A 23,581-nucleotide genomic window follows, 5' to 3' on the forward strand; every position below is an offset into this window, starting at 1 on the left:
TTTCTTCATTTTCTTTTGGCAAGCCTTTAACACTCTTGTATTCTTCTCTTGTGTGATTGTTGATTCTGATCAGAGGCATTCCAGTTTGGCATCTCTGGTGCTTTTAGCAGAAGAAAGACACACATCCAACAAAAGTTGGTGAAAACATATTCAACAATCTCGATGATTGTAATCATACTGGCTCCACAAAATAAACCGAGTTGACCGCCAACGTCAGCTGAAATGCAAGAAACAAACACTTCAGTCTGGCATTTCTATTTATTTTTTAAAGGCTGTGATTCTGTGCACCTTTACTTGTAAAGAAGTCTTTTTCAAAGTCTAAACAAATATACGATCTAAATCTAAACCAATTTATGTAGAACTGGGATGCTAGCCTTCATTCATGAGGTCACCTGCACAGTGTATTCCACTGTCTTCTATGTTGTTTATGATATGGAACAAAAATATGTACGATGGCCATTTCCTCCATATTTTAATGCTTTACACAATGAATTGGACCCTGTTCAAACTAGTCGCACCAGGACTAATTAAAATCAATGGCTAACCGATTTCAAGCACAACTAACTTGATATGGTTCCAACCTAAAGAAATACAAGAGCTGGTTCTTTTATTCCCAAGCAAATTGAAATTTAGAAACATCCACATAATAAATTACATATCCTGGCCTATCATGAACCAGCTTATGCTTATCTGAAAAACTGTAAGGATCCTTGAGGCAGCACAGTAACAATTATGCCAATGAACCAGAAATTCAGGGGTGGGTGGGGGGTGTTTGTTAGTTGGTGTTTAAATGTTAATTGAAGTTTACTTACCAAGCAACTCAGATACGCTCAGTGCCTTCTGCTGTTTAGTCATTTTGTAATTCAAATCATGATACTTAATGTCAATATATACAAGATTATTCCTGGAAATAGTAGACACTTTAATTAAATCATCATCATCAATCATAAGATATTATTTCAGCTGTTCCTATCTGTGTTTAGTTTAGTATTACATAGAAAACTAATATATTTTTGAGCAAAGCAAGCAAGGATTATATTCAAAGCTACAGTAGCAGAAACATTGCAAATGCTGGTAGTGTTCTGAACGTGGTTGTACAACCAGTAGCAAAACTAGAGCAATACTGCCATCGACACCGAGTTGTAATGAAGTCATAATGAATTGTGAACTACCTTTTGCAATTCCTGCTGCATCATTTGTGGAACAGCTTGTACAATGCCATCTGTAATGGCTTATACAACAGCTTGCAGAACCAGAGCCTAAGTATTGGATTTGAAACTTGTGCAACAACAACAGAATGTGTGCATGTGGTGGAAGTTAACACATGGCACCACTGGATACTACACAAAGTAACACAGATCCTAAGTTATAGAAAACAAGAAAATTGATAGCATACTTAGGTCCTTTAGCACCTTATGAAGTCAGTCTAACTGGTCTCTTACACACCTGTCATATGAGTGTAGATTTTTGCTCATGCAAAGGTTGTCAGTGCCAACAGATAGCCCAGACTTGTGCCTGGGAGTTGAATATTCAAATAGGCAGGAAGATTGTATCATGTTTTAAGGAAGGTGTGCTTAAGGTATACATCTGCAATTTTTTTCTTAGTATGCACAATGCATTGAATCCATGGGTGTCCTTCTCTGAATGGAAGACCCCCTTCCTTCTACAGAAGGCTTCTGATCCTGTGGAGCAGGGGGGTGATCATTGATCCTTCTCCCCATGCAGTCCACTATCCTTCCCCAAACTGATCTCCAAAAGGTTAGGGGACTCTCTGGAACATGGCAGCTGTCGTGGTGGAAGCTGCAAAGAAAAGGGAATCAGGAGATATTTCTTCCCACCTCCACTTTCCATCAGTGAGCTCATTCTGAGCAGAACTCATTTAAAGAAATGCTCCCACGGGCTGTAAAAAAAACCTGGATCTGAGCCAATACAATAACACAATTGAATTTGGCACTTTAATTCTGATCAATGGATTGTAGTTGATGCATTTTGTGTGCCAAAGACACCCTCTGGGGGCTAGATTGGCTGTCTAGATAAAGCAACATGGAAGAAGAGGGAAGGAAGCTGGAGGGCTATAGGCCATTAGCCTGCTCTTCCTGGTTCATCCCCTTAGTCTTTCTGGGGTCAATTTCTGATCTTTCCAGTTCTTTCCACTCTAGCACTGATGGGAACAGGTCTCCATGTCAGGGCGGGTCTATATAACCTTGGAGCTGAGACTCCAAATATTCTTATGACCCTTCCCAGACCATGCCAGGAGTTACTGAACCCTCAGTTAAAAACCTTGTTAGACAACACAAGATTGTCTCATATTTACTTACCTCTGAAAATGAAAGATTAATTGATGTGAACACTCCATTCTTCAAGAACATTCTCCTTTCTAAGCACTTTGGATTATAATTACCTTAATGATCTTGCTTACAGATCCCCTAGCTTAGGCTACCTGACATAACCGAGATACTACTATTATACATCTTTGGCATAACGCTGTAAATAGTTGTGTCTACCCTTTACATTTTTGAAAAATGAGTTGACACTAGCAAGCAGTTTATGATGTACACTCACTAATATGTTTGCTTGGTTCCTATTGGCTACTCACTTGGGAACAGAGAGATTTTCCTGTAATCTGCTATGCTTCACTGAGTAAATTACTAGATAGCACCCCATTTGAGAACAATAACTGCAGCATTTCCATTCTTAGTTAAAAGCTATTTCAATTTTGATCAGAGCAGTGGCTCTGGGTGGGACCCCGCCCCCCACATCACTTCTTTTACAACCTAAATCTTCCCATACCAAAGCTACCACGTTCCCCTGAGAGGGAAAAACATATATAGCTACCTGTACAGTTACTTCATTCCCACCCCAGTAGAACAAATATGTTTGTTGGGAGGAAGTCTGGTCCCTGTGTAGCAGCTATCTTTTCAAATGTGTACTTCACAGTGCTCCCAGGGTCCCCAGTCTGGATTTGAACCCTAGTGGGGCAGATACGAGGCTTTTAAGATCTGGATGAGTTTGCTACAACTATTTAAGTGTTTAAAAAGACAGATTATAGAAACAGATACAAAGTTATGTCTGTTTTGGCCAAATGGGAAAAATAGAACAGGAGGAAAGCGTTAACTCCTTCACCCTTTCCCAGCTCTAATAATAAAAACTGAGCCTTCTACAATTGCTATACAGCAATATTAGAAAACTTGGGAGCTAAGATCCTCTACTTCTCATGTAATTTGGCCCATATGATATCATCAGTAATAAAAATGCTGTTAGGCCTGACATTAATCTGAGAGCTTTTCAAGGATAATCAAGTTCTAAAATCTAAATCTAAAATAAGGGTGGTGGTGTAGGAACTGTAAAAATCTCACTCGCACTTCAAAATAGAGATTTTGCAAGTAATTCTCCGGTTTGTGGACTTGGAGGTTAACAAAGTGATCAAATGTTTGTGGCATGCAGCAAGATCTATTATCACGAATAATCTGATAAGAAAGAGCAGATTCCCTGAACAAAGACTTGAGCAAAGAATTTATACTTCTATTAGGGTCGTATAGCAGGAATGCACCGCAAACATATATATTTGATCCTAATGCATCCAAAGAAATAGCTACATATTATAATGCAACAGAAACTTCTCATGTATCCTCGTTCTCTGCTCTTCCTGCTGAAGTGATGCCTGGTAGAGGAATCTTCTAAAGTTTTCCTCCCTATGCATGCATACTTCCTAAAGTTCAGTTTATTTGCCTTTTTGTTTTACTCTTGCAGTGCTCCGCTAGCTTTCTGTTTATCTCCCACAGTGGCCAACCTGTAGCTCTTGGTCACAACTCTCATGAACCCTAGCCAGTATATGGGTGATCTGAGCCAAAACACTTGGAAGGCCACAAATTTACCACTCTTGACTTATGGGGTTCTCATCTATAGAAGAGCAACGCTTGTGTACCATATGCAACAAAACCCCCTTGTGTCAGCTTAAGTTGGTCATGCTTACAAGAGGCCTGAACCAGATCAGAAAGAAGCAGAAGGAGAAAGAGTTCAACATTAAGCCAGCCATGCTCATGGGCCTGCCCACCAGGATATGTGGACCGGCCATAGCAAGACAGGCGAGTTTTTATAATTGAGAGTGAAGGGCTGGTGAGAGTGGATGTTTGCATTGGCCTGGCAAGACTGAAGAAAACATGCAAGAGCTCCATACTCCTGTTTAATTGCAAAGGTGACCAATTTGTGGCCCTTCAAATGTCTTGACTTACAAGCCACCATTGAACTGCATGCCTCACCATGGGCTATTCAATCCTGTTCTGCAGGCATCAACTTTACAAAACACTCTTTTATGAAAGTAGGACAATGGCCCAGGCAGGGGATTACAGAGGATCTGCGGCAGTAGTCTGTTAGCACTAAAAGTCTCAGAGACATTTCTCCAAAGAGTTTAAGAGCCTGAAATATGTGGCAAGAGCAAAAAGCCCTTGAAATGTTTTGCCTGGAGACTCATCAGCAAACTGATACCTCATATAAATATTTTAAGCCAATTTTTTGTGCAAAATGGAAAAACCCAGCTATGTATGCTTTAAAGTCTTACAGATATTTCCCTCTATCCGTTTCCAGGGCTGGCAAAGCTCTACACATGCCTAGTAAATTCAGGCTGGAATTCTATACGTACTGCCTTGGGAGCAATCCCATCACATACAGTAAGTAAATATGTATAAGAATTGCACTATAATTATTTTGTGATCCTATATTCATGTAGCATATCTAGGGTAAGCTCTTTGCAAATGTACAGTCCTTTGCAAGCCCCAAAACTCCGAGCATCTTATGTGTATCTTAAACATGCATGGCACTGCACCCAAATTTAGCTCAAATTTAAATGCTATACAGACCAAAATAGGTGTGCTCTTACACTAGACTAATAGGCCTCTTGGGAATGACTGCTGGTACTTTCAGACATTTTAGTGGTGGTTGTTCACATGCATATGAAAATAATTTACCAGTATTTACAATAGGTCCACTGCAATCAATTAGGATTCACTTAAATTCAGTTATTTTCACTTGTGGGTCTACTCTGCATATAACTAAATCTTGAACCAGCCCATTGTTTGACCCCATAAGGATTAAGAATAAAAGTACCTGATATAGTCTGAACTTTTCTTCAGCTTTGTGGAAAGAAATTTCAAAGATTTTTCACTTGCAAATGTTGAATAGGAGATAGTAGTTGGATAATCTGTTTCCTCACAAGGTACTGGACAAGTAGAATTATATGTTCCTACTGAACATGATCCCATGATTTCCATGTTATCTAAAATGTGAAACAATTTGATAAATAAATGCCTGCTCAAGGCCCCTTGGACTTTTTTTCTCCCTTCACAAAGAATGTTAATGATATCAGTAAGAACTTGGCTCTAATAAATCTCCTCAAAACACAGATTTAATAAAGCATATTAAAGCATTCTTTTTTTAAAAGCTGAATATATATCAACAACCTTACATAAGGAAAGTGATAAATCACAGGATGAGTGAACAAAGCACCTGTTTTTCTCACTGAATTATCTAAAGTCTCTGGAACTTTGGGAATCAAAGCCAAATCATGCAGTGGGTGAAACAATAAATCTAGAAACAATCAGATGGGGTTAGTTATAGTTCATCTAGAACAGCTTTCCCCAACTTGGTACTCTTCAGATAGGCTGGACTTCAACTCCCATTATTTCAGACATGGTAGAAATTATAGACTGATACATCTGGGGGGCACTTGGTTGGAGCATTGAAAATATTCTGGAAAGCCAAGCCCCTTCCTCTCTGCAGGCACCACCCACCCATCCAGACTTGTTCCACTTCGCTTCCCACAGCAGCACATATCAGGCTCTGCTTAACTGCTAGCCTAAGCCTGCCTGACCCGCTCTCACTCGCAGATGCTGCTCTGAGACTCCGCACATTGGGGAGAGCCTTGTGCTACATTCCAGCTCTTCACCCCACTAGTGCGCAGTAGGAACTAAACAAGGGAGCCAGCTAATAAATCCAGCGGCTCAACCATGGTAGGCATTCCCACTGCAACATGACGACCGGGCCGTGTGGAAACTGTGCTCGTGCCAAATTGGTGGCCTCAAACTGTCTGTTTTCTTCCGGGTAATTTTGTTTGGTTTTACTCACACAGCGTAGGAGACACGCAATTGTAGAATTTTTCCAAGTCACATTCTGGGCCATTTCCTTTTCAACAGGTATGCAGAAGTGCGGATTAGAGTGAGAAAAAGAAAGACAAACTTATAAAAAACACACGTTTGAGGCTACCTCTTCACTAATCTAACTGTTTGGTGAGAAAATGATTACTCTGGTTCAGTAATTTTACTTTAATTTCTATTCATAATGCCTTAGTTTGAAGGCAGTATGTGACATCACTATCTCATCACAAAAAGTTGTCCAAAATGATGCCCACTTGGCTTAAAACACATTAAACATTTTAGCCTGAGCTAGGGGTGATGGATCTATTTAATCTATCCCATCTATGTTTCACAGATTGTTGGCCCTCTTCGGCGAATGGGGCGGCATAAAAATGTTTTAATAAATAAACAAACAAACAAACAAACCTTGCTTTGTGTCACTGGTACCTTGACGGAACTAGGTATTTTGAAAAAGAATTTATTTGAAAAAGCACATTTGTGCACTTGGGCAAATCCCTCCTTCAAAGTAAAAATTTGGTTTGTAAGTCTGCAAAATCCATACAACTCAGGAAAAAAAAAAATTCAATACAGAAGCCATGGGTCAGGACCATAGAAATTCACACATTTGAATCCATTGCAGATATCTCTAGCATCCCTTGCCTGAGCCATATAAGTATATTTCATTTAGAAACATCCCAAGCAAAGGGCTTCTTCTTCAGTTTTGACTTCTTTATGGTGCCATTTCCTAAGTGTGGTGTTCAGTTTGCTGATGGAAGGCATCAGCAAAATAATTTTCAAAATGTTTCCCCCTCTAAACTTCTAGGCATAAACCATCAGCTCTGGAGGGCTGAGCTGCCTTTGGAAGAGTATTGGAAATGGCACACAATGAATATGGTGTTCTTTTCAGCAGTTTCCCCTTATGTATATTTATAATCTATACTTTGCAAAGTTGAGAAGCATCTGTTTGCATTTTAGTTTGCAAGTGGGAGCATTTCCAGAGAAGAGTAACCAGGATTATAAGAGAAAGTTATAGAAACCAAGTTTTATGAAGAAAGAGTATATTTAGCTAGAAGAAAAGAGGGCATGTAATTAATTAATTGCATTTCCCTTTACTTTCCAATAACTAAAAAGCTCTGGGCAGTATACATGCCAGCAATCTTCAAATATCTGTATGGCTGTCTTGCAGAAGCAGGAGCAGTTTGTTCTGTGTTCCTTCCAAGGGCAGGACTAGAATGAATGTGTGGAAATTCCAGGAAAGCAAATTTCAGCCAGATGTAAAGAGAGGCCACCATCTCACTGAATTTCTTTGAATACCCTTTGCCAAACAAGTCCAGCCTCCATCAAGCCATACCTGGTAACAGGAATGGCAAGCATCCACACTGCTGTAGTATATGCTGTGCCTTGCATTCTTGGAGACATCCATAGGTGCTATAACTCTCGTGGTGCTTAAGCTTGATGTTTGGGTTGCATTGTCCCCAAGGGTGTTCCTGGACAATTGTCTTGAAGGAAAAGAAGTGGGAGACCCGTTATGTTTTTAGAAAACAATATTCTTGGGATGTTCAAGGAAGCCTGCAGACAAATAGTACACAAGAATGTTTGCTGCTAAACCAAACAAATTACTGCAAAGTCTCTCAATGGATCTCCTTGCAGGCCTGCCAGCCCCTGCAGGACAGCTTGGGCCACCCTGCATTCATCTTCTGAAAAGCAAACTGCAATTGCTTTGATTCAAGGTGTTTGCTTAGACATGCACCTGATTGTGGATTGAGTCCTTTTTAAAACAACTGGGAAAGCTATTCTATGTAGGAAAATCTGAGAATATGCTGGATAGGGTGAAGAAATGTCTATCCTATGGGGGTCCCAGAAAGGAGTGCCTTTTCACCAGACCCCACCTCATTTCCCCCAAGCACTGAAGCATTGGGTGGTTCCTAGTTTTGCGTAGTTCTAAAAGGTTGAAAAGTATCACCTAAGGCTCCATTGGCAGCAAGAATATAGTAGGATTTATTACTTGGCCCACCTCTGTTTCCCTCTGGTCTGACCCATCACTGAAATGAGGCCACCAAGAGATTATCTGAAATAGAACTAGAGCCTTGAGCTGAAAGAGTTTCTTTTCCCCTTCCCTGGAGTTTTGCACATAGAACAGAAAACTGAATTGGAATCCTACCTTAATCTAATTGCCCACCCCTTGCTTTTTGTTTGTTTATTTGTCTGTTTTGTTATTTCCCCTCCTGACTTTAAAATCATCTATCGTCAAGGAATACTTTGATGTAATAATGTAAATTGAATAATTGACAATGACCTCCTAAGGCTGCACTCTCAGAAGTAAGGTGATCTGATTTCAGTTGGACTTGCTCCTTTTCAGCAGTATCCTACATGCTACTATGAAAAGCACCACTGCTGAAGCCTCTGACACATTCACAGCCCTGCCACTTTGAGCCCAGCAGGGTAGAAGGGAAGTTCTGTCTGAATCAGGGTATGCTTGTGCATCTGTATGTCTCCATCTCCATTTCACCTCCAGCAATGGGAATAACGTCATCCTGAGCTGGTGTTCATTTCCCCCTGCTGGGGACATGGCTGGGGAGTCCCCGATCCACTCATGGTACATTCCTGACCCTCTCTTTTTCCTCCTTCCACTGCTGGAGCCCAAATGCTGCCATGGAAGAAAGGGCTGCAGATGTTACCACAGAGACTGGGAATGGGAAGACCCAAGGAAGGCTTTCCATCCAAGGGTGGACCAGCCTTCCATCTCTTGAAGGATAAAATCCAAAAAATCCAAGAAACCCTAGGAAACCTTTCCAGGAAACATAGGACTATAGCCTGATACTTTAAGCTGCCACACAGATCAGCAAATATGGTGCTGCTGGTGATGATCAGGGGACTTAAGTGGTGAGAATTTTGCTCACTGAATGGTTGGTAAATAAAAGACAGAAAGATGCTCACTCCTATTTTTTCACATCTTGAAGTGGAAGCTTACCTTCACCTGTTGGATAGCAGCATGAGCATGCATCCCTACTGGTGTGGATACACCTAAACCATCAAATCGGGGAGGTGCTTTTGGTGAATGGATGGCAAAGGTTATGCCAGCATCAACAAAACCAAGAGTAGGGTCATCAGTAAACATGCTCTGGTAGAAAAAAGCATTAAAGAGATACAGTTGAATACTCTGGATAAACTCTCTGCCTGTTTCAAAGGAGTAGTCCCAGTGAACGTTGAATTGCTTCACTGTGCCACGTTGCTTACAGTTCTCCAAAAACTACTTCCATTATTTAACCCCAGTTGCATTTCGTTAACAGAAAGCCATGTTTCCTGAAAGAGGCAAAATGCTCCCCATCAATGCCAAGAAGCAGTGTCCATCCTACTACTGTTGCTATTAAGGAAGTACCTTATGGGTTGATCATAAAAGGTCATTTTTCTCTCCTTTCCTTTTGCCCTCTACTCCTTGGTGGGGCAAATAATTAACAGAGAGGCATAGGTATAACAGTTAATTAGTCCTTTCTAGAGTTAAGCATCAGTGATGGATGGCCACATGGGCTGTGTTTATTGCTTTTTGACTTATATGACAAAACTATTGAAGTGACTAGAGCTGACATCTAGAAATACAGTTTCGGTTGAAGGAGTGTCTTTCAAGAAACACTGAAGCTTTCACAGAATTCAGACTTCCATAAATTTGAATGGTGACACTATAAATAACACTGCACTCAGCATGTCAAATAATACTCCAGCCCAAAAGGAAATGAATGGCCTGAGCCATTGCTGCCTTATTGGTTTTCTTGCGTTATTATGTTGTGAAGCACAAGTGGGCATCCTGTGATCTGACGTATTCCAGCTGGGGACCTCTGAAGCTTTTAGCAGAAGTCACACATCCCAAAGAAGTTGGTGGAAATATAGTCAACCATTTCTGTGACTGCAATTATATTGGTATCACAAACCAAACCAAACCAAACCGACCACCAATAGTTGTAAAGAAAGGAACAATGCAATTGAGAATGGAAATATGAGTTATGGCCACATTCCTCTCATGCTTTCATTCATACCTTATGAGTTGAACCCTGGGAAAGTTAGTTGTACCATGGCCCATTGAGGAGCATCCTATCCTGGTGTTGGAGCAAGAGGAGCTTAACATTGCTGAAAGAAACATGGAAGTGAGCAGAAATGCTTGCTTCCAAATCAGAGCAAATTGGTGAAGTTCCTTTATGGGAATGTGGCTGATCCATCTCATGCCAGAAATAAGTGCTGCTGCTCATTTTCTATTGCTTCAGGAACCACTCTTTCTTTCTGTGTTTGCTGTGCATTCCGCTAGCATGGGGTGCAGTATAGGATTGTACCCTTTGAAATCAAGAAGAGACTTAATCCCCAGTGCAACTTACTTGCCCGGGAGCCAACCCAAGCTAATACACAAGTTGACTCTTTCAACTGTAGGTAGGATTTCGTCCCGACAGGGAATGATTTGCTCTGCAGAGAATTCCTCACTGTTCTTAAATCCAATGGCATCCACACATGTTGACCAATTTTCCAGTGGAGTTAATGTTGTTCAAGGGTCTGCAAACATATTCAATTTTCTCCATATCCCAGAGATAAATTTGCATTATTGCCAGAGATGCTTTAAATCTTTCTAATGGTAAAGATACCATTAATAGAAAAAACCCACACATTTTCTAACAGGCAAAGTGTTCCTAAGTCAGGAAAACAAGCAAGCCTCGTCCGCCCTGCTGTTCTGAAACAGGTGCCCTTTGGCTCTACCATCATTTTCCTGTCCTCTCCTTTTGACCTCTCTTCTGTGGGTGCAGCAAATGATTAACTGGGAAGTGTAAGAATCATAGTTGGTGCTTTCTGGAATAACCTTTACTGTCTGACAACCAGAGACTCAGTGTTTATTGCTTCTGCCCTGGGTGGCCTCACCATTGACGTGATCAAAGTGAACACAGAAATACTGCTACTGTTAAGGGACTGCCTTCCAAGAAACACAGACATTTTTACAGAATTCAGACTTCCATATATTTGAACTGGAGCTCTATCAATGACACTCTTTTTGGCATGTTGGCTTGAAGTACATATAAAACAACAGCCCCAGAGGAAATGAATGGCCCAAGCCATTACTATCTCCCCAGACTTCTTGCTTTCATGTGCTGTAGAGCAATGGTGGGCAACACGTAGCCCCCATAGGTTTTATCCTACAGCTCCCTCTCTCTCTCAGCATTGCTGTTTCTGGCTGGGGCTGTGACAGCTGAAGCGTCTTAGGGGGCCACAATTTGCCCACCCCACTCTAGTGAAATTCCACTTGCCTTGCACTGCATAAATTCTGTACTTTGAAATGTAACTTTATCACCCCAGGGTTATTAAACAGGAGGATTGGAGAGAAGGGGGAATTTAGGCCATATTTTTTAGTGTCCAAGATGTGTGGTGAGTCTTCCATGAATATGAAACACTGCCACAATATGAGTCACATGCACTGATTTCTCTATAGAATGAATAGAAAGAGGCTGCTATTAAGGTTATTGTTCTCTCCTATCTTCTGTGAATTGCTCCTGTGAGAGGAAAAATACAAAATGTCTCCGTACACTCCAAAGTGAAAAATAGACCCTTCGGTTTAAAGGAACAGAAGCTCAAGGAAAGGCTCTCCAAAGAGAGAGAAAGAGAGAAGAGAAATTGCCAAATCCCCATTTTGTTGTTTTCAATTTGGAAAGAAGGAACTATTTTCAGATACCCCATCCATACTGAGAGTAGCATATATGCCAGCCTGAATAGCTTTAATGCAGCTTTTTTTTTGGCTACAAATTTTGGCAAATGCAGAAGCTAAACATCTTGCTGTGAAGGATTCACTTGTTAAGAAGAGTAAGCTGTCTAGCAATATTTTTAGAAACATATCCCTAGATTGCAAGGCTAATTGAAGTGGTGCTGCTTGTGTATATAAATACATGTACATTGTGCAAGAGGAATATTTAAGCTTGTCACCTCTCATGGCCTAGGACTATGAACCCTGGCGCATGGGTCCTCAAACTACGGCCCATGGACTGGATCCGGCCTGCCATCCCCATTGATCCGGCCCACCATAGCTCGCCACACGTGTGCGCGCATGTGTGCGCATGTGGCAATGTGTCGGCTTACTTGCAAGGAGATTGTTTTGGACTCGCTCGGAGAAAAAGATCTCTGTGCACACATGCCCTTGCCTTTCTGCATGCACGCACTCATGCCCCCCTCCCACCCGGCCCGTGCCCCCTGCCCGCATCGCCTTGGCGGCCTGCGCCCATCCCTGGCACCTTTCAACTGGCCCTCTATGCAAAACTCCTTCTCTGGTGGCTGAATCATCAGGCAACAGCGCTTTGGAGGAGATGGGCTTGTTCTCCCAGACCTTCCTGAGTAGGGCCCTGTGCCCTAAATCTTGCACCCCATACACCGACCCTGGGGAAGTACTGTTACCATCCGACTCCAAGGAACAGCAAGATCCTGAGAAGCATTCTTTGATCAAGACAGCACAACTCCAAAGAGGGAAAACCAAGCTCTGCATCAAAAGCCACTGGTCCTTTTAGATGGACAGCTGCTATACAAGAGCAGGTGGAGCATTCACAGTGGCTGTCTTGGCAATGATTATTAGAATTAGAAATACAGCATGTCTTATTGTAGCTGTTCTTCATAATAGGGAAGAGGAGTCGAGTGAACTGTGTGGCTGCTGTTCAGATGTTAACTAGTGATGAAGAATTCCAAAGCTCTTGCTCTTTCTTAGGATTCTCCTCTGTCATGTAAGATATATGGCTACCCTACCATCTGGCAGCTGGCTGTGATGCTAATCCTCTTTTGCCATCCTTGCTCAAGGAGAGCACACATATTTTTAAATGTGAGCATACAAGTATAAGGGAAAAAGATCTTGCACCATTATGGTCACCCACAGGCTCTGTTCTTCTTCATCAAATTTCCATTGACACATTTCAGAATTATTTTGAATACATGGTAAATAAGGTGATATTTATACCTGCTTGACATCAAATAGCAAACTCAAGCCCCTTCCAGAGACAGTCACTCTTCTTTTGGCTGGAATGTTAATATGATTGAAAGTAAAGCAGTTTCCATATTCAGTGAAGACATGTTCGAAGTCCTTTAATGCAGAAAGCAAGAGAAAGGTTGAATTAATGTGTTCATAGAGCATTGGAGCCATTCGGATAGTGGAGAAGGAACACAAGGAACTGCAGCTCTGACCCTCCACTCCCCCTGCCCCAGCTGCCAGCTTCTGTAATGAGCCAGCTGTTTCCTGCTTAAGGCTAAGGTGGAAAATTACTTAGTGTTCTTAAACAACTGAGAGATACTAACCTCTCTCTTATCTTTAAGAATTGCTTACATTCTTGGTCATGACAGATTTGCATGGAGGAAGCAAAAGAATTAGGAAACTGATCAAGCACTTCCTTTGATGGAGTCCCTACTGTTTAAATGGTTACATGTCTTTGCAGGATTGCCAGCATCTCTGGTTGACGTTTAAGATTTTACAGCTACCACATGGGTTCAGTTTCAGTTGTTGAGGTCTGACGGTGTGGATAAGGTTACTTGTGGCAATGTGACTAACCATGGTACCTCTCAATCCTGGCAATTACTGGGGAATAAGAACCAGCCAGATGGGCATTGACTTGCTGTGTCTAGGGAGCCATTAAAAACAATCCCTAGGTGAAGGTGATGCTTCCTGTCTTGTTTAGGAAGGCAGTAGAATGATTCATTCTGAGGACCCTCTCTGGACCCAAAGCATTTGACAGATATCACCCGGTTGTGAACACCCTTTTCTTGAGGAAAGAGGTCATGAGACAGTCATGGCAGAGCAAGTGAAAGGATTCTTAGAGGATATTATTTATCTGGATCAATTTTGAGCTGGGTCCTGGCCTGGTGATGGGACACAAGCAGACTTGGTCATCTGATGGATTATCATTACTAAGAGATGGACATGGAAACGTGATGCTTGTTAATTCTGCTCGATCCTTCATTGGGCTTGGACACCATCAAAAACAGCATCTTCTTGGACTGACTTCATGACAGGTTTCCAGGGGACATTCCCAGAGGGTTGCAGTCCGGCATTATTCAAAGGGAGGGTTCTTGGAAATAGTTTCTAGTTTGGGTTTAATGAACTGCTCTGTGCATGCTCAGAGACCTTTCTTTGCAGGCTATATCATGCAGGATATACATTGGAAATAAAAAGTCTTTGTCAAAGGATGGTCTGTTGTTTGAAAGAGAAGCGGGGAGTCGAAGCACATGCATTATGGAGGATGCAACATGAGGACATTATTTCATATAATAATATATTGAGAACAAAAAGTGCATTCCCTCATAAGGGATAATGGATGTATTGTTCCAGTATCATTCTAAATGTTTATGACCCTTCCAGTGCCCCCATTCACATTCCCACAAACTACAATATCTACATTTTCTCTTGCAATAAACATATTACCTTTGGGTAACATGGCTTCCCAAAATATTCACAATTCAGCAATGTGTTGTTGTTGAGAAAGAAGCCATTATTCCTTGTAAATTCTTTGATGCTAAAATTTTGATTTCCACGAAGAAAATAATGTAACTCCTGGCCAAACTTTTCTCCAATATCAAACATATGAAGGACTCCAGATACGATGCTCCACAGGAAGAAAATGATGCTTAGGTTAGCTACTGCTTCAGTTTGGAACCTGTCAGCACAAACCAGAAATGCAGAGTCAATTGTGGTGTTCTTGGCCATGGCCCTAAGGCAGCTCCCAAGATACATGAAAACAATGCTTTTAGGGGCCATTGCATATCTGGCACCATCAGTGCATTGTACATAAGTTATATGGAAGACTAATGCACATACTCTTAATATTTATTTATTTATTTATTTATTAGAATATTTCTATGCCACCCCTTGCCGAAGCCTCGGGGCAGCTTACAACACAATAAAATACAATAAAATACAATAAAATACAAAAATAACAATATAAAATTAAAATTAACAATATAAAATAAATATAAAATATAAAATATAAAAGAAGTCGTCCTGGCCAGATAGATAAGCAAATATTGTTAACAATTAAAATGATGTTTAAATATTGGCACAGAGAAATGAAAGGTCCCTTACCTGTTCAGATTACAAAATGTTACAGCAGGAAATTCAATTTTTTCCACGTACTGAACTACTACTGAAGTTGTGGTGGGCCAGCTGAAATAATTGATGAAGCGATTACAAATTTGCCAGGCAACAAGGACGATGGAGCCCATGACAACTAACATCCATAGTGCCTTACGCATCTTGCTCTTGGTACGAACAATATTGTGCACCCCGTGGAATGAAGTGGAAGTTGCAAATTCATAATCATACTTCTTCCTTTCTTCCAGTGATGGCAGTGGTTTCCTTGTTAAACCGAGCCTGACTTTTTCCAAAAATCCTTAACATTTGATAAGAAGAAAAATTATTGGCAAATAGGTTTCCTACAAAACCAAATGAAAAGACTCCTTCAGGGTAGATTCTAAATAATCTAGAACACTATCTCTTTACTAATATCAGCTCATACAGTAATATTACCAGATTTTTTCTTCTATTTCTACAAGTGTTTACATACTGACGCATGTCTCTCAATCACATATAAAGTTCAAACAAACAGTCTCAAGGGAAGATGTCTGGACCTCATGCAAAAAAATAGCAACAAATGAGCATCTATTGTGCAAAAAGACTGTGTCCTTCCAGAAGATTATCTCGTGATAGTCTAGTAGATTTAAAACATGATAAATAGCACTAAAGAAGTAGCATATTTTCCTACTACTCCTGTTACTTTAAAGTGTACAACCTCATATCATTGTGTGCTTCTGGTGTGCATAGTCCAGTCTTATGCATGATTAGTCAGACATAAGTTCCACTGAGTAGATCAGAGCATCTCAGTGGTATGTCTAGAACCGTCCCCATGGTCTATTTTACCTACAAATTGTGTGCAAAGGATTCATACATTCAGTATTTTCATTTTGTCAATAGATAATTAATAAATGCAGAACTATTGTATCTAGAATAGTATCATTTAAAACAAAGAAAAAGAAAAACTAACTCATTGTAAAAGCTATTGTTACGTACCTCTGCCATTAAATCCATTTAATTTTCTAAGTTTCTCCATTGGGCATATATGAGAAGATTGAAAAACAGAACTGGCTGCTAATTGCTTTTATAAAATAAGGAAAGGGGTGGGGATTATATTAAATACACATCAAGGAGGCAATTTGCCTGCCTGTGTTGCTATACTCTCAGCTTTTTTTACAAAGTAAATAACTAGATAAAACACACTTGTTTAACTATACATAACGCCTTGCAGATAAAAGTGGAGAGCTGCTAGAACTGAAAACTAATCAAGCCATTAAGAGCATAGGAAGAACCCTGTGGGATCAGACCAAGGGTCCATCTGGTCCAGCCTTCTCTTCATAGGGATGCCAGCCAGCCGCCCATGGGATGCCACAAGTGGGATAGAAATGCATCAGCACCCTCCCACCCAAGTTTCTCAGCAGCTGCTGTACACAGACATAGCGTCTCTGATAATGGAGGGAGCATATATCTGCCAGGACTAATAGCCTTCTCCATGAATTTGTCCAATTTCTTCTTCAAGCCATTCGGTGGAGTGACTGTGGATTCATCCATACTGTGGAAGTGAATTCCATGGTTGAACTATATGCTGTGTGATTCTTCCTTTTACCTGTCCTGACTCTCCCACCACTCAGCTTCATGAGTTGACATCAAATTCTAGTATTATGAGAGAGGTAGAAAAGTGTCTTTCTATCAATTTTCTCCACAACATGATGTTGCAATGTACCATCAAATCATTTCCAACTTATGGTGACCCTATGAAGGAGTCTCCTTCAAAATGTCCTGTCATTGATAGCCCTGCCCAACTCTTATACATTCAACTCCTTGGTGGAGTCAATCCATCTCATATTTGGTCTTCCTTTTCTTCTTATGTCTTCAACTTTCTCTATCATTGACTGTCTTCTCCAGTGAATCTTGTCTTGTCCTGATGTACCCAAAGTATGACAGATTCAGATTTGTCAAGTTTGCTTCTAGGGAATGTTCTAGCTTGATTTGATCTAGGATCCACTTGTTTGTTCTCCACATCATGCACCTATATTAGGTCTCTCTTTACTCATCCTTTATTTCTCTAAGCTAAACAATCTCAGCTGTTGAAACCTTTCCTCACAGGGGAGTTGTTCCAGCTCCTTGATCATTTTAGTTGCCCTTTTCTGCACTCTATGCAACTCCACAATATCCATGTTTAGGTACCGTGACCAGAGCTGTACACAGTATTCTGAGAGTGCAGCATCATAGCTTTGTATACAGACAGCATGATCTTGGCTGTTTTATTCTCAATGACTTCCTAATCATGCCTAACGTGACGTTTTCCTCGACCTGTTCACCACTACTTCAAGATCTCTTTCTTGGTCAATCACTACCATCTGCGAACCCATCAGCTTCTACACGAAGTTGGATTTTTGGTCCTAAAGTGGATCACTTTCCACTTGTTTACACTGAATCACACTTGCAATTTTGATGTTCATTTTCTCAGTTTGGAGAGATTATTTGGGACTGCCTCACCATCTGTTTGTCTTAAATCTTTTGTCAGACAAGTGGGAGGGACAAAAGTGGAGTCCTGCACTGAGCAGGGGCTTGAACCTGATGCCCTGTGGTCTTTCCAACACTAGCACTGTACAATTCTATGAAACACAGATAAATATAATTTGTATAAATAATTAATAATAACCATCCTAAATAATTTGGTATCATTAGCAAACTCGGGCACTTCACTATTCATGCCTAATCCCAGGTCAGTTCCCAAAGTGTCAGGCCAGTATGAAATGGGGGTAGTTTATGTGAAACTGGGCTTTTCTGCTCAGCCAGCAGGACTTTTAAAATTTCACTTTCTCTCTTTTAACATCTGACCACCATGATAAATTCCTCATAATTGTATAACATGGGGACAAATGTTTCTGTGAACAGGGCCAGCTTCACATGCTGACTGCCACTGTGTGAAAGCACAGAGTTTGGGATGGAATTAGCAGCTGTAAATAAGTGTGTATCTGCAAAGAGTGGACCAGTCATTCATACATTACAGACTTGAGTTGCATGCATCATTGGGTTTTGAACAGGAGGAGGAGGAGAGGCAGGACAAGGGGGTGGGCAAAGCCTTTGAAGCTCCTTCAGGGTTGCCTAGTGAGTTTCTCAGGCACAGCATGAGAATCAGCCTGTTTTGGAAGGGGCAGAAGTGTTATCAGGAGAGGGGAATCAGGTGGTAGACCCAGGCCTTGATCCAATGAGGTGGCATCAGGAGAAATGAACTGCATGGTTGGAAGGACTTTGCTGTTCACATTGCCTTGCTCTCCAGCATCACGAACCACCATGAAGGTGGAGTTAGAGCCTTACTGAAAGGGAGGGACCAATGGAAAGTTTCCAGTTTGGATTCAACTGTTTACATGAGCAGGGGCTCCACTTTTAACGTTGGCAATAAAGATATTCAGAGTTCAAACAATGTTGTTATCTGCTGAGCTTTGATAAAGGAGTGGCATTTCAAAGGACTCTCTTGACTTTTAGAGCCAGAAGGGAACCAGAAGGACCAGCCCATGGCTATATGTTGTATAAACAACATTATAGTGATAGATCCAATATGATAGCCATCATTCTCATTATGGTCCGAATTATTACCAGTCATATGAATGAAGAGGTTCAGTACTGTAAAAGAGATCTGGAGCTGTAATCTCTAGTTCCTTATATGGGTACTCAAAGAGGCTTGTTTCCACTGAAATGCATGAAAGAATTCACTCGTTTCACAGTTCACAGCAATTGTATACATGGGTACACGATCTTTCATGCCAGCTCCCACCCGAGAAGTAATGGTTAGTCAGATACCACATCCTTAATCACGTCTAAAGAAAATAATGGTAATCATTATTTTCATAAGACCTTTTTATTTAAAACTTATTTTAATTGCTAAATTATTGTATTTATTAGGATTTTAAAATTAGCCGAGAATGCACCAGGGGTTTTTTAAAAAAAATTCTTTTAAATTGTTATATTGTTATTGTTTACGTATGTTTTTTTTTTTTTGTATTTTTTGTGAGCCGCCCTGAGGCTTTGTTGAGATGGGGGCGGCATAGAAATATTTTAAATAAATGAATAAGTAAATCAGATCTGGCTTCGTGCTAATATAACAGAGCAATGATGCTGATTCAGAGTGGGTGACAAAGCTTCCTCGACTGGTCATATTGGTGATTTAATCTAATCAGGAATCACATAAGTTGTCTCCACTTGTTCCTTTCTACACATATACTGAACACGTGGAGGATGAGGAAGAGATCCCTTGTTCACCCCGCCAGCTCCCACCCTAAATATAGTCAACATGGTCATAGTCCATCAGATAATTATTTTGGAGAATGAGACCTTCAGAAATCAATATTTGCTATTTGCCCTGCATACTTTGTACCTAATGGGCCTGGTTGGCTTCCTTTTGATTTACATTCCCAGAAAGTAAATTGAAAAATAATGCTGATCTCCAAGAACAACACTAGAGGGAGCACATTGGCCATCCTTTGACAAACTCTACATTATAGAGGCCATTAATGGAGGAAAACAAGTATTGATTAATCTCTCTCTGTAATGCAGATGCCTATACTAAGTAGGTGTCTAAACATCTACCTGCTGAACACCTTCATTGGTATTTGTGAAACTGCTTAACAATGATGCCAACACTGTGGTAGAAATGTAAGCCTTATACAGATGATCATTTACTGCATTTCTGCAGTAAACATGTGTTGAAAAGGGAGCCTTCATTAGGATTATCTGGATGCCAAAGTTGTCAAACTAAGAGAATTTGATTTGTTTATTTTTATGGCCTTTCTGAATTTCTGCAATTGCCATAACTTAGCTCACTTAATATCTAGGATGCACCTGCTTCTCTTTTATTTCAAATGTCAGACTTGCAACAATGTTCTTTGCTTCACCCAGGCATTACTAAGGTCTTCCATTCCACTCTAAGCAGCTCAAAAGGAAATGAAGGCAAATTATTACTTAGAATGAGTTAGCCACAGTAACCCATGCCTTACTGGCATGCTGTGTAGGCTACTGGTGTTATCAGGATAGATTATAATCACAGTATTTTTTTGCTTGACACAGCAGAGTCAAAAATGCAAAGTGAGAAAGTCTTCTGTAGGCTTGCTGTGTACAGGAATTTTTCTCCTGCAAGAGGACTGAATATGGAAGCACGTTCCAGCCAGAGCTCTGGAGAGAATGCGGGGCCAGAGTGTGCAGAGACTTTGTCTGCTGGGAGGTGGGTCCAGGGCAACAAGGGTGGTCTCCCTTCCTTCAGGATGAGACCATGCCCCAGAGATACCATTTGGGTTATTGAGCCAGGAACACTGTATCAAAACAGTGGGCTGCTGCTCTCTTTCTCTGCTATGCATCATCTTGTCCTTTGTAAAACCTTGAACTTTATTCCTCCCACTGCAATTGACTTTCTGATTGGATTATTAATATTGCATCACCAGTTATCCATATTTGCCTAACCTTGAGTTATTGGATCTCCCATTTACTTAAAGCAGGCTATTAATTGCAAATGGGGGTTACAAGTAAAGGGCACCGTGTCTGCAAAAATTACAAAATGCTCAGGAAGCACAGGAAACATTTAAACTTAGTGGCAGAGCATGTGAGTGTGTGTGTGCGGGGGCAGATTTTTTATTGCATAACATTTAAAATAGTCTACCCTTCCAGTTAAAATTCCAAAAATAATATATTTAAATAGTCCCTGTTAGCAGAAGAGACACTGTGGAGTAGCTAGACTGAATTTTATTAATTTATTTTAAAGAATGAGAAAAACTTTGGAAGATAGCTGCATGTGCCAGTAAATAGATGTGTGTTAAACAAATCATATAATTTCACTTCCTTGTCCATAGTTCCCATGAGATAAAGGTGGAAATATTTTTTCAGTATGGTGAACATGCTCACAAGGCACTTGCTGTTAGCATTTTGGAGAAGTTATCAGTCACTGGTGTTCTTGTGGAAAGTCCCATGTCCATCCCATGCAACCTGGTGTGCTTGTTCAGGGCTACTTCCTTGTGGTTACGGACAGGAAAGTTGCACTTGAGTGAGAGATAATAATTAAGTCCTTCGGTTTCTAGACACTCACCATATTAAGGATATAAGCGAATGGATACTCGTCCATGCAGGTTTGCTTTTCTAGCTGTTGAAGAAATGGTCCAGTCACTCACTCAGTCTCTTCCTAATGTGATAAAATGCATGAAGCTACTCAGATCACTTATTAATTTTAACTCTGCCACATCAATAGCCAAAGCTCTCTGGACAATTCTCAGCAATCCTTAGAGCAGGGATGGGCAACGTTGTGTCTCCATTGTCACGTCCCATGGGGATGGGCAGCAGCTCAGAGACTGCATGCACACCTGCTGTTAGACTAGGCTGGGAGGGCAGACGGTCTGGCTGGGGTGAGCTGCTGTGGCAACCCACCATGGGAGAGGAGGAGAACGATGGGGTGCTGGATGTGGCTAGCAGGAGCACATGGCTCTGGGGCTGGATTTAGGGGAAACAAGCAGTTTGGGTGGCAGGGAGATCATGGAGGAAGTAGAAAAAGGGACGTGCGCATGGGCTTTCTAAGCATTTGCATATGCCTACGATACAGGCTGTAGGATTAGGTAGGTGGATTTCCATCTAGACTGATTGTGGATAGAATGGAGTGACCGTAGGGTGATAGAGAGAACTGCAGATGGGCAGGTAAAGTTTGTTTTGTTTTTCTTGGTAGGTTCTAATTCTGGCAGCCATTTTGTGTTGGTACTCATGACATTGCTTCACATTGCAAGAACTTTTGGGGGCAAAACTTGCACACTCCCAAGCTTGCATTTGCAAAAAACATTAATTGGGAAACTGTGCTCTTGGAAAGAAATAGTTTTTCCTGCTTCAGTTGATGGGGAGGAGGAAGTGTGCCCCCAAGTGCACACTTTTCCTACTGAAACACCATCACAAAAAGGGTTTGCAATTGGGAATGGGAAAGAGTTGAACATTTGTTTTTACCTCATATAGTTCACTGCTCCAGAATGTGTTTGGATGTGAAGTGGAATAGATATATTCTAAATAAATAAAATATATTTGCTAATATTTCTCAACACAGTGTATCTAATGGGGAGATTGCCATAATCACAGAATGAAAATAAGCCACGAGATCTTATTTTGATTCTCCACACGCACCAATCATGAGCTGCTTGCTTAGTATAATTACTGTCATTGAGCAGGGGTTGCTGTCATGCCTGAAATAAGCTACCATGGCCTAGTTTCCCTACATGATCTTGTAAACCGAATCCAGATTGCTAAAGTTGGGCTGGAACATAGCTGAGTTTTGCCTAATGAGACTGGTAGGAATTACATCCTGTGTTGCTGGGGTGCCTCCTTCACTGAGGCAATATTAGTTTGCTGCATGCTGGTTAAAAGACTCAGGGAAATTGCTATGTGGCAGCTATTACTAGGAACAAAGGCATGTGCATTATGCTTGTTTTATTTTTGAACTGGAGCAGCAGAAGAGAACCAAAAAGGCCAAGAAAAATAATTTGGTAGAATTTTTGACAAAATGCTACTTTGCCAGAGCAAGATTTGTGTATGTGCGTGTGCATGTTTGCATGCATTTAGGGCACTAGGGGTGAAATCCCATGTACGTTTGGACAGGAAAAAAAAATAACTCCACTGGCTGGAGAATTCTGAGAACTGTAGGACTGTTTTCTGTCTAAACATGGGACTGTGCCATAAAGAGCCTTCTGATGAGTTTCGGCTTTGACCGCCTGCATCGTAGAACATTTGTTCTAAGAGGAACAATTTGCTCTTCCAAGGCAATTGCTGCTCTGATTGGTTCAACCAGAAGGAGGCTCCCTTTTCCAGCTTTTATGTAATGACCCGCTCAGCTGACTAGAGCCCCAAGGTTTGTTTCATCTGAAAGCCCAAGGATGTCCTCATAAGTGGTGTGACATGGCCAGGCATTCCAGTCAGGCACCGCCAGGGCTGTGCATGGGGCATTTTAGACGTAGACTGAAGGCCTGTGGAGGAAGGACACTGGCACAGGATCTCGCCTCTACCAACAGTAACACAAAAAAGTGTACTCCTATGTGCCGCACCCTTGAAGCACAGAAGTGCCGCAACTTGGCTGGCATGCAAATATCCCCAGAACAACCATTGCCGTCGACACTGTGCCTCATGCCAGGCCTTTTCTTGAGGCTGCCATTGCCGTTTTTGGCCATCTCCATTAAGCATCAGGGAGCCAGAAAGGAGGGAGCTGGGATGTGGATTGTCACCTGTTCAAGTCCTTGGCTTCCGCTTCCTTCCCACTGCCAGCACAGCCCTTCTGCCCTTCTCTGAGGCCCAGTGGCATCCTCGGAGAGGCAGGCAATGCTGGGACTCAGGGACTCAGCCTTTGGTGACCCAGCTCTGAGGACACAGGAGT

At 41.3% G+C, this 23,581-nt stretch overlaps 1 protein-coding gene across 1 annotated transcript; it reads right to left on the reverse strand.

The window, feature by feature from the left end:
- Nucleotides 1–26: 26 nt before the first annotated feature.
- ASIC5 (acid sensing ion channel subunit family member 5) lies at nt 27–16,228 on the reverse strand. Its single transcript, XM_044430674.1, has 10 exons — nt 16,189–16,228; nt 15,205–15,511; nt 14,548–14,779; nt 13,093–13,215; nt 9,100–9,249; nt 7,480–7,627; nt 6,121–6,177; nt 5,104–5,272; nt 813–904; nt 27–217 (listed from the first exon to the last, which is right to left on the reverse strand). Exons 1-10 carry the CDS (start codon nt 16,226–16,228, stop codon nt 27–29), a joined length of 1,509 nt encoding a protein of 502 aa, XP_044286609.1.
- Between the last annotated feature and the right edge of the window lie 7,353 nt (nt 16,229–23,581).

The sequence above is a fragment of the Varanus komodoensis genome, unplaced genomic scaffold, assembly GCF_004798865.1.
Source record: "Varanus komodoensis strain SLA01 unplaced genomic scaffold, ASM479886v1 scaffold21, whole genome shotgun sequence".
In the NCBI taxonomy this organism is placed as follows: domain Eukaryota; kingdom Metazoa; phylum Chordata; class Lepidosauria; order Squamata; family Varanidae; genus Varanus; species Varanus komodoensis.

Coding starts and splice junctions, on each gene's coding strand:
- ASIC5 (XM_044430674.1), bottom strand. CDS start 16,228: ATGGAGAAACTTAGAAAATTAAATGGATTTAATGGCAGAG. Junction 9,250..13,092: donor TGCTATTTGATGTCAAGCAG/GTATAAATATCA, acceptor TTTTTCTACCAG/AGCATGTTTACTGATGACCC. Junction 905..5,103: donor AAAAGTTCAGACTATATCAG/GTACTTTTATTC, acceptor TACTATTTCCAG/GAATAATCTTGTATATATTG.